The 11,777-nt window shown below is 48.1% G+C and overlaps 1 protein-coding gene across 1 annotated transcript; it reads right to left on the bottom strand.

Moving 5' to 3' along the window:
* Positions 1-8,423: 8,423 nt before the first annotated feature.
* On the bottom strand, positions 8,424-11,531 carry LOC144180400 (uncharacterized). Its single transcript, XM_077708750.1, has one exon. The coding sequence runs from the start codon at positions 11,195-11,197 to the stop codon at positions 10,697-10,699; it is 501 nt and encodes a 166-aa protein (XP_077564876.1). The 5' UTR covers positions 11,198-11,531; the 3' UTR covers positions 8,424-10,696.
* Positions 11,532-11,777: the final 246 nt, after the last annotated feature.

Below are 11,777 nucleotides of genomic sequence, written 5' to 3'. Positions count from 1 at the left end.
GTACGCCACTGAATAGCTCAAACGCAACTGTCATCGATGCTAGTATGCTCTGGTTTTTGCAGGAGCATCCGGGCAGAACTTCTACAAGGGGCCGCAAGCTCCAAGCTACAACGGTAGCCATCAGCGACGATGACAGCAGAGAAGGCAGAACACAACTTTTTCTTGATGCCAATAGAACAGAAGGGAAGGAACGAAAAGCGGAGGACGACGATAATGACAGAGTAGACACCAAAGGGCGATGATAAATACAAAAGCAACATTGATATCGGCGAGTTCGCTCATTACAAAGAGCAAAGCACCATGCTGAAACACAAATCACGGCGGCACCACGTGGCGTCGTCTCCAGGTCGGGTCTGTAACCTGGAGTTCATCGTGGACCACACTCTGCTCGAGCGCGTACTCTTGGAGATTGGTGACGCAATCGCTACTCGTGACGTGCTAACGTCAATTATTGCACAGATGGTGAACAAGCTGAATAAAGTATACGGCGGAACAAGCTTTAACGGCATCGACGGCATACATTTCATTTTCTAGCATACCGTCGTAAGTACCTTGAAAGAATTTTAAAGAGATGGAGTGGCGCTTTTTCCGCTATTAGCCTGACATATTTTACGTACTGCTCATTACATGTTTAGGGTGGATTCATGGCGGTGAGCGTAGAACAAGTTAATATTTGTTTTCAGCATCGAAATATACAGCTTCAAGAGATTAACGCTACTTCGACATTTGTAGAGATAATTATCTTGATTGATAGATTGGCTTTGATGAGTATGAAAGGTGTTATGTAGTCCATGGGAACTTGAATGGTACTATGTAGCGCAATGAGTACTATGACAGTGTTGGCTGACGAGCGTACCACCAACGATGCCAATATTAAGCAAATGTGCAAAGCGTGGGTCTCATTGAAGTTAACCGTCGGAGTTAAGGCGGACAACTAACACAAGCTTCAACCAGTTGGCAACGGCAGACAATACACAAAAATGGAAAAGGTCAAGCTTCTTCCTATATTAACTTCGCCACATTACACAATTAGTTCGAGGAACTACCCGTGACAATTTGCATAACTGCATTGAAGTTGGGCTGACATTGTGAAACCTTTCGCGTTATTTTTCGCTCCGCTCTAAACGGCATGCAAGTGACGTATAACCATTGCAAACCATGTGTTTCCCTTATCTGGTTTCTGCTTGCCGCTGGCGCTGATAGGTCCAAGATGAAAGAACTAGATGAGTGCGTGGGCTGAAAACGAGAACGAAACCATTCTGCTACGGACTGGACTCTGAATACGCTGTGGGATGCCTGGAGTCCCACAACGACTACTGCCTCTCGCACCAGCTAAACGTCAGAGATTTCCCGACCGGTATTCTCAGACTCGCTTGGCAGGCACTATTGTAAGGTTGGGCCGCCTCTCAGAACAGCTATTATGCAACATGCACCGTCACTGCTGTGGTTTACATCGGCTAAAACTCGCCGGTTGCGCAGATACCACTGACGGCATTTGCGAAAAGCACCGGCGTATGGTGGAGCTCAACCCCGGAACTGGATCGTAGGAGGAGACCAAGCTGAGCCTCAATACGGGGATCACCACCCTGGTTATCCAGACCTACTTTGTGCCTCTTCCAGTGGTACTGCTATCGATTGTTCACGAGGTAGGACACATCTTCGGATCACCAGTGAGTCATCTGCGGAGCAACGACTCCCACATCAGATGGAAAGCCTAAAACGCGCTGCTTTGCAAAGTTTGGGCCACCTTAAAAGGGTCTTAAAAAGGGTCTTTGGCCAAGTTTTCACAATTCTGCGCCTGTACCTAATTTCTCGCATTTATGTACTATTAAGCCGTGGCGTTAAAATTAAAATGACCACTTTACCCATGAGTGCCCACTGCATACTTTTAGCCTTTCGCTTTTTGACAGGTCGCATCACTTCGAACGTTTTTTTTTTTTTTTCGCAGATACAACTCACTGCGTCCCAGTTGCGATTCCGCGGAATTCCTTATAAAATACGTTAGTTCGCTGTCCCCTTTCCCCTTGGCGAAACCTTCCTAATTATATACGCAATCATGAGAATACAGAATTCATACGACGTATTACACACCAAGGCATAAATAATGCAGATATTATTTCCAAAAACAAAAGAGTCAAACGATTTCAGAGAATAGAAATGCCTGACACAATTTTTCGTGTTTGTGTCCCAATTAAAGCGTCAAATACGGCCCCATACTTTTTCCGTGTTTTTCGTATACTCCGTATATACGAATTTATACAGACCATGATAAGTCGTTCATGATAATTCTTTAAGAAATAAAAACGGTGTCAAAATTTTATGACGTTATACCTTAATCATTATTATGTGTTGAGAAACCATATCGTTGTTTTTATCCAGGCACTGTTACAGCAAAAGTATGGATTTTGTATTCCCATAATTCCATGTATGCGGAACGGCCTGGACGGCCAGCCAGCACCAAGGCATCTTGGAGTAAGGATGCCTCTCACTGGGTGGAGGCCCTAAGAACTTCCTCCCGCTCAACAACGTATTAAATGTTTGTCACTGTCTATTGGTATTTCCAACGTTGTTTTGTGGGCTTTTTTTTTATTCTTCAGTTTTGGGGGGATACGTATAAGATGCAGATTTTTTTATTCTTTCAGATCATTTTCGCTAAAATTTTGTTTTTCTATTTTTATTTCTGGTGTTGTAAAATTCTGCCCGACCAAATATCTCCATGTACGAATAGAGGGGTTACTTCCACAAACTCAGCATCTTCTTTTTGTTGTTGTTGTTCTTCTTCGTTTTCCCTTCAATTTACTTGCATTCGCTTACTTTGGTTGGAATTTTCTTTCATACTTCTACACCTGTTTCATCTACCCATGGTTAATATTTTATTTTCCGGTGCCTCTGCTCGTGGTGCTGAGTTCTTAAAAATTAATAAGTAAAAGTGGTAGCCGCGAAACACACATTCAAATGTGCATGCCACCCGCCGCGGAACACGTACGACAGCTGCACGGAGATTACGCGCATCAAAAAGATTAGGAATTGCGTTCAACACGCCTTGGTTGCCTGCCACACTGATACATTCTTCTGTGTCATTCTGCACTGAATCGCGATAGCATTTAATTCCTGACAACATGACACACCTGGAAAACACCCGGCCTTCTCGAAGGACGCCGGGACGAATTGCTTCGTCACACTCTTTCACCTTACCCTTTCGAATTCTGTCGATCTGTCTCCTACACGTTGCGCCGCTTCTCGTACCTGCCGCCACGTACTCGGAGTGTTGGCATGGTGAATTTCGCTCCCTACCTGTTCGCCCCTTGGCCACGTTCTTCGGCTCCCTAACATCATTTGGTGTCTAAGGCGTGGACAGACACATTTCGCTACTGCCTAGTTGAAGCACGTGGTAAAGTATGCCGCACGCTGTCGAACGCTTCAAAGAAACGTGGTCCAGCCTTTTCGTTATTACCGACGTCAACGCTGGCCTTTTCACTGGATGGGCCACGGAATGCTGTCGCATTAAAATATACGGTCTCTCTCCATCCCTTAGGCCAACTCACACATCAGGCACGTTACAGCGGGGAAGTAGCCGGAAAATCTTCATGCAAATATCTTAGACACATCTGTCACATATTCGAGCAGACGACCGGAAATTCCGAGGGCAGCATTTTCAAATTGATTCATTTTTTATTGTAGGATTTTAGCTCGCCGTAGCTGCGCCTGGGCTATGAAGCGTGCCGTAGCGGAGGGCTTCGGATTAATGTTGCCCTCCTGGGGATCTTTAACCGGCGCCGAAATCTCGACACGCGGGTGTTTTCGCTTGTCGCCTCCATCTCAAAAGCATGGGCTGAGCAGCAGTATTTTACTAGATGCATCCGGAACAGTAACAGGACTGAGGGACCCGCACCCACGTATGGACACAGATATGCACACAATTCCCAATATGTATGCGCTTGCGATGTTTTTTATTCCGTCTCATGCTTGCGTCGCCCCGCATGCGTTCTCAGGATGAGAACAATACAGTGAAAATCCCACACTTTTCTGGTGTACGCCTACGCCGGCGCAGGTGCAGCTTTTTAACTTTCCCAGACTTGTCTCCTCTTACCATATATTCGCGTTTATGTCTAGTTCTATATCGTAAATTGTAAACCACGTTGACACGCAATCACCCAAAGATGACGCGCTATATTTCGAGACCTTCCGTATGAATAGGTGCTACTGAATCTATATAAACGCGCAGCACGACGACAACAGGTGTTGGATACGTCGTATAACCCGCAAGGGATGGTATGCTATTTTTTAATAGCCTACCTTGTTATCTGAGCACACCAGTGGGTACCTTTCAAAGAAAGTAATTAAAAAAACTACAAATTCGGCTTGTTCTCACGTAAGAGCGCGTGCAATGCGGTATCCGGTAATTTTTTTTATTGTTCGTTGTTTTGCGTAGGATTAGTACTTCCTTCTCTGCCCCCCGTCGCGCGAAGCCTGCAGTTTTATAACCCAGAGAAGGCGGAAGAAATGCAGACAAGCGCGTGGTACCTGCTTTGCGGGAAACGAGCTAATTCCGAGGACGCGTGGTTACTCGTGTCCATAAAAACCGTAATTACAGAAAGAAAACGCCAAACCACGGCCAGTACGCATAGCCGTAGAGCGTCGAACTGCCCGCAGCCACACCTGCGACGCTGACCGACTTCCTCCAGCGGCATCGAGCGTTCTTCGGATGGGGGCCGATTACGTCCATTTTTAGTTCCCCGTCGGCCCAGTTGCGACACAGAGCCCGAAAAGAGCCAGTATCTTCCTTTCACTCTCCGCGGAGAAAACGGCGGAAACGCGAAAATGAAAACTTCGCCTCCTTCGTATGTGCGGTCCTAAGTAGTCCGGCTTCCGCCGCCAACATCAAGCACGCTTGACAAGCTGCGGTGCTCTTAGGCGGCGTACTTTAGCAGACGTCCGTGGGCACAATTGAACGTTGTTTTCACATTAAGCAAGAAGAAAGTGAGTGAGTGAGTGAGTGAGTGAGTGAGTGAGTGAGTGAGTGAGTGAGTGAGTGAGTGAGTGAGTGAGTGAGTGAGTGAGTGAGTGAGTGAGTGAGTGAGTGAGTGAGTGAGTGAGTGAGTGAGTGAGTGAGTGAGTGAGTGAGTGAGTGAGCGAGCGAGCGAGCGAGCTCAGACTGTACAAGCAAATACCTATTTGCTTGTACAGTCTGAGCTCGCTCGCAGTTTGCAGTTTGCAGTTTGCAGTTGCAGTTGCAGTTTGCTGCGTATCTTGCTCAGTAAGGGCACTATACGAACAGCATGTTTTTGTATGGCGTAGACACCGTATTTTGAAGCGAACCCTTGATTGCAGTTCCCTTACACGCCTAGGGAGTGCACTTGAAAATGCGCGTCCCCTACCACAACAAACTAGGACTTAAAGCTATCTCTTGTCCCCTAAAGTTATACGTCTGTTGCAGGTTACACATGAAAAAGTCGTTATGCTTGGTATTTCTGTCCACGCCGAATGACCTCAGCTTACCTAGCTTAATAAATCCAACGCATTTAACTGGGCCGCGCCGATTATCCCGGAACCGGCTCTTTGGCGCCCCCAGTTTACTGCATACGAAGGGCAATGTGCTCCATCCAGAATTTTCGTCGAGAGCATACCGCAAGTCTGAACGTGAGATCACCATTACCTGATGAGCGTCGCTAAGCCCCAGCGTTAGTGATCGAAAACTAGGCTCGTGGAACCCGATCCTATATACACATCACAACAACTCTGCTTTAGGAAGAGGGCACTTTCATTATCGCCGGGTTTTTTGGCATGCTTAAATGCCTGACCTTGGTTCCTGGTAAATGTATTCGACCTTCCTGATAGTGCACCAAAATTGGATTTTAAAACTTTTTATTTTAATAAGTACGATGAATGTGTCACAAAATATCTCAAATTGGTTGTAAACATTGAGCACTTCTGTGGTCTCGTGGAGCGACGCCTATTGCTGACCCAGAAGATGAAATTAACGTGTTAGTACACGATGATGTCCTTTCGTTGCGTTTTCACCTCCACAGCTTCGCTGGCTGCGTGTTTAGGGGCGTGTTCTTTTCGTGGCGGTTTCTAATGGTTACCCGGTTTAGCTGAGAGAATGTTTGTAACATTTGCCAATACTTTACGAGACAAGCTCCAAGGAAATTTATTTTTTTGCAGGTCACAAGTATAGGCAATCTTCGTCATTAATCCGGCTCAAAGTGGTCCCTTCATTGCTCTGCCTGCCGGTGCGGGCAGAGACCATTACCAAGCGCTTCAGAGTCGCGTTCCACTAAGAAATGCCAAGAGATGTATCTTAGCAGCCTCGGTAGTACAGGGCACCGCGCACACCTCAGCAAGATAAGTGTCAGACGTTTCTAGGACGTACTTGGATTCCGTAAGTTAGCGAAATAAGACCAAAACGCACAGCAAAAATTTGGCACGGGTTATATAAGTGCGCGTAAGTGTTTGCATGGTCTTTGTTTCTTTTCGCGTTTTGAAATTTTGTGTTTTAACATCGCGCTTTCGTACACGTCGGACATCGTTTCAGTTTGCATCGTTTGCATCGTTTCAGTTCTGAAACGATCTGGTCACGCTCTATGATAATTGATCCTAGCAAACAAACACAAAGCCGGATACGTGCAGCTTCGTGTTCTCTCCAACCAAGCCAACTTTCAGGAAGTAGTGCTACTCCCAAATAACCGGTATGCGAGCAACTGGCCGGACGCGTAAGCAAAAACGAACTCGCTTTCGCATTTATCGCACCAAGCTGCACACACCGGCCTCAAAAGCGAGGTGGCTCAGTCCCGCCTTTCTCGTTAGTCAAGCAACGCTCACTGTACTGTTACTCTCTCTCTCTCTCTCTGCCCGGCATTTCCCCGTTTCTCTTTCAGACGCTTCCGCGGGGGCTTCTAGCGTCGGTTTTTTGCTACTTGTTCCGTGATACCCCGACGACGGTGTCTGCGGCACAGTTCGCGACGCAATCGGAGCCCGAGATCAGTTATGCGTAGTGTTGGCCGCGTTGTTGTGTAAGGAAAGGCTTGCATAACTCAGGCTATATATGCCGGTTATCCGCCGCGCCCCTCCTCTCCCCTCGAGCACCCCTTCCCGGCCTGTTTTGGGAGCGCCCGCATTGCAGGAACCGGACTCACGCGAACGGCGTGCAGCGATTGCTTTCCTGGATTCGTGTGTGCGTCTGTGGAGTGGTTTGAGGTGGCAGTGGCCGGACTGGGGCAACTTGTGCGTGCAACCTAATTTATATGCGACGCCAGTGAGTGCAGTTTGCGGTTGTCCTCTGATTATCACGTATTGGAAGAAGAAGCGAAGCTATCGGGGACTAACTGGGCTGCTGCCCCATATAGTGAAATCTGGCCGGATGATCACACGCCGACGCTATCGGTCTTTGCACCACACAGCAGTGCACGCATCGGGCGCCTGGCTTGTGCGCTTTCGTTTCCTAGGGCTATCAGATGAGAGCTTCCGCTTTATATCGTAGAGGTACCAAACGTGCTCTCGCCATTTCGTTCCTGCTCCGTAGTATGCGGAGCTTCCGCGTTCGATAATGTAGGGAGAAGTTAATGGTTTAGTAACTGCTTTAGTAACTGGCTTGGTAACGTCCTGGCGGCTTGGTTGAGCATATCCACTGGTTATCCCCTGGCCAATGTGCTTAATTGTAGGTGGCGATTCCGCTGAGGTTTGGGTGAAGATTCCTCCACGATGACAGTGTTTCAATAATGAGGCACGTGAGTAGCCTTTCCAGCCAACGTAGCGGAAGTTTCTTTATGAATGACAGCCTAATCACTTACAACGGGTGAAGGTGCTGCGTCCGAATTTTTTGTGACATGGCTCATGAAATACTGACATTTTGTTAAGAATGTGACAAATGCTTTTATATTGTAAGTGAATAGCATGTTGTTTCTACTTGGGTAGTGTTTTACCGGTTGCGACTTATCATGCCCATCGGTCCACTTTAAGCTCGCTGATCCCCTCAGGATGAAAAGTGGTCTCTGATGTTGTTCTGGTGCGTCACAGACCAGTCAGTGCAACCTTTCAGACTTGTTTGTCAGTTTATAAATTCCCGGTGATATACAACATAGCACCTCAGGAGTCAAAATAGGGACATCATGTGGCAACTCCACGTAATTACGAAGCTATACGCCTAACTCTATCTTCGTATTGCATTCCCGTAGTGGGTCCTAAACCCGTCAAAAGTTGGGGGAACTGAGAAAGTTTTCAAAGTGGCCTTGACGTAAACTTCTTGGGCGGGCATCGTCTTTAAGACGTCTATCTGGGCGTGCGAACCAGCCTTCAGCTACTAGATGTTTGAGCATGTGTGACAAAAAACCACTCTGCAAGACGATTCTTATCTACAGAAAAGTAAGAAAGGATAGATTCGACAAACGTTTGTAGTCAGAAGCCTCTGTGATAAGGTGAAGAACATTTATTTACATGTTAAACGTGAGATTAAAAACACTTCGTATTCACATCACACACTCAACTTGGGTGACAACAAGAATCTGTACACATTTTCTCTGAGGAATGGTGCCTCATCATTCACATTCACAATCAGGCTCACGGCACCGTGGAACAAAGGTTTGGAGTGGACAAAACACACACGAACAACGCACACGTAACACAGGTAAGGTTCACACCAAAGCACAGGCAGCAACGGTACCTTACAGACTACGAAAGCGGCAACTCTTTCCCGTACGGCTCATATTGCGGCATGGCTGGCGTTTCTAAACCGGCGTCCTTTGGCAGCGAGCACTTAACCGCGCTACATAAAGCCAAGCCGGAAAACGTTATCTTCATTCGCGGCCTCTTTCGTTGTCTGCAAGATAGACTTAACATAGATACATTCAATGGCTGTGTCACATACAAGGTACAAACTATGACTTCAACTGACGCATGAGGGACATGTTAAACAATTCAGGCACGGACGTTTTGTTTGAGAGACATGAACATTACTGTTGACAAAAGACTTGACACAAACGGCGATCACAGAGTTGTTGAACGGTTATACCAGAAGAGAACAGAGGATTTTTGTTATTTGCGTAGCGCCGAGCAGTAGAGTGCATCTCGGCACTGGTTAGAACATTATGTTTGCCATGTAAGTAAAAAGTTTAGAACGATTAATTAGCACCCACGGGTAACAGGCTGCGGCCCTCTTTGGCTCGAGGCGTGAAGATAGTAAGGTCCCCAATGACAGACTTTACAAAAAAGCTTGAAGAAAACGAGCACTGAACGAAAAGACGCACGATCAAATACAAGACGACTAAACGGCTCATTCACAGCACACGAATGCATCCGAACCACAAGCAACACACGACCTGTACACAATATTGAAGCCTGAGTCTAGTTACGCTGAATAATAACCTGTACAGAGCTCTTCAAGGCTGAGCGATGAAATGTTATTTTATGTCAAGTTGTCGATGTACCTCACAGCTGAAAAATCGCAGAGGTTAGAAGCAGTTTCATTACGAGTGTTTAAGAGCGGAAAGACGGCCTATGGAGGACGAGCAGGACTGAAGTTTACTTAACTGTTAATGGAGGATACTCATGGATGTTAATGGAGGTGGGCTGGTTAGTTAGAGAGAAACACGCCTGTTCTTAGGCTAATGGCACGTTAGTCAGCAATCCTGGCAACCTTGTGTCCGTTAAAGACTGCGGTGAAGTCAGCCAAGTATTGTAGAAGTAATAAAGGCCACCACATATTTTGAGAGCTTAGTGTTTCAACACACATTGTTACGAGACGGTTCGGAGGTAGACTGGACTGACAATAATAACACAAAAGAAAAACTTACTCATAACCTCGATGGACAACACACCAAAAAGAGGGGGCAGCTATGAGGAACAGTAGTGCTTTGTACGACTTCGATCCACCACCTTGTCGGTGCCATCTTGACGATTCCGGAAGCTTGTGATAACAGTGAACAAAGAGAATGAGTGGAAATTGTTCCTTATTCTGAAGCATCAACCTCAGCACCCAATAATTATTCAAGACGCACTTAGAAGAGGGCTTACGATGTTGCACTTTAGCAACACGCTTCGACCGCCCCGGCGGGAAACTTGGGGTTATGCTCCAGATAAGGCAAACACCCAATTTTAGACATCCTTCCTTGTTACAGCCTCTCTCGTTCAGCATTGTTCTGCTGCTGTCTTCGTGAGCACAGCGTTGGGGGCATATCAAGTAGTCTTTCAAGATACTCAAAGAATTCCGAGTTGACTTGTATGCATTAAAATCTTTGCCGGTCACCTTTTGAAATCGGCGCCATTAACAGACTTATCTGCTCAACTTTTCAGTAACAGGCTTTTTGTGGACAGCGTAAACTGGAAACAAAAGCTCGTCCACCTACGCAGTGATTTTTAAACCTGCGCTCAAAATCAAGACCCTAAACCGCTCACACGGAATGCTAACAGAATCTTGGATGCGTACCGGCAATCGTTATCTCATTTCAGAGACGCTATATACTCTCCTGAGTTCCTGCGTCCGGGGGTTGCATAGGGTTCAGGCGGCGCGTGACGTTCACCATGACGTAGAATAGAGCCGCTGACGTACGAGTCAGCGAGCGAACGAGGCATGCAGCGCTCGCAAATTGTAATGAAGAAATACAGTAAAAGGTGACGTTAGCGCTTAACCTAGAGTGTCCATGAAGAACTACAGTTCCGAGGAAAACACACAGTTACAGAGTGGAAGGTGCTTGGTTCAGAACTACCACCAGCCGCCGCCACCTCCACCTGCATCCCAGCCTCCTCCACCCTCCCATCCGCCTCCGCCGCCAAGATCCCATCCACCGCCGTGGCCTCCGCCGCCTCCACCTCCAAAGTCCCATCCGCCGCCGTGGCCTCCTCCGCCGCCACCTCCGCCCGCAATGTGCGCTGCGCCGGCATCGATGACCTTCACCGTGTGCACGTCAAGCTGCGGCTTCCATCCATGGCCTCCGCCGCCTCCGTGCCACCCGCCACCGCCTCCGTGCCACCCACCGTGATGGCCCTGGTTTTTGATGATCTTTATCGGGATGGGAATGGGCAATGGCACGGGAAGAATCTTTGGGGTAAGAATCTTGGCAATAATGGCCAACTTGGTGAGTTTCTTTATCTTCTTCTTGTGGTGGAGATGGTGGCCACCACTGACATCTTCGACGAAGAGTGCCAGCACTACGGCGAGCGTCAGGAACAGGCCGACGCCCACCGAAGTTGTCGGGAGCCGCATGTCACAGTCGTCGACGCTGTCACCAAGGGGACGTGGCCTCGGTGCGCGCACTCGCACACACACACACGCGATTCACGGGAGAAATGTCCGTCGATGGGCTAGGTGGAAGGCGGCCGAATAGTCCAGGGAAGTAAGCGTCCCGAGTTGAGCGAGCAACACCGGGGAGGAATCCACTGCTGGTCTGGCCTAGTGTGGACACCCTCGCCCCGCTTATATAGCCATCCTGGCAGCAGGAACCCGGGTGCGATGGGCTCTTGAGAGTGGTTCGCAACCGCCTCCAAGCCCGTCTTAAGATGCGAGGGCGAGGGAGAAAGAGGAACTGGCCGCCCGGCACTGCGCGTGCCCTCCCTCACTTTCCATTTCACAGACGCACCACCCTCGCACCTGGTGGGGCCCTCGATGCGTGACCGACATGGCTTCGGTGACTCTCCTCCGATCATTGGCACGCCAACGTCTCGGAACTGTCCAGCCTTTCTGCCGTGTGCCTCCGTGAGCACGTCTGCGTGTTTTCGGGCTGCTACGCTCTCGCCAACGAAAGCGAGAGCTTCCCGCTCTCCTTCTCTAAGTTGGGAGAAGCTCA

Source organism: Haemaphysalis longicornis, unplaced genomic scaffold, assembly GCF_048455015.1.
Source record: "Haemaphysalis longicornis isolate Haplotype H1 unplaced genomic scaffold, Haemaphysalis longicornis Haplotype H1 scaffold_4, whole genome shotgun sequence".
Lineage (NCBI taxonomy): Eukaryota > Metazoa > Arthropoda > Arachnida > Ixodida > Ixodidae > Haemaphysalis > Haemaphysalis longicornis.
The sequence above is the reverse complement of the archived record's forward strand: the minus strand, read 5'-3'. Positions and strand labels throughout refer to the sequence as shown.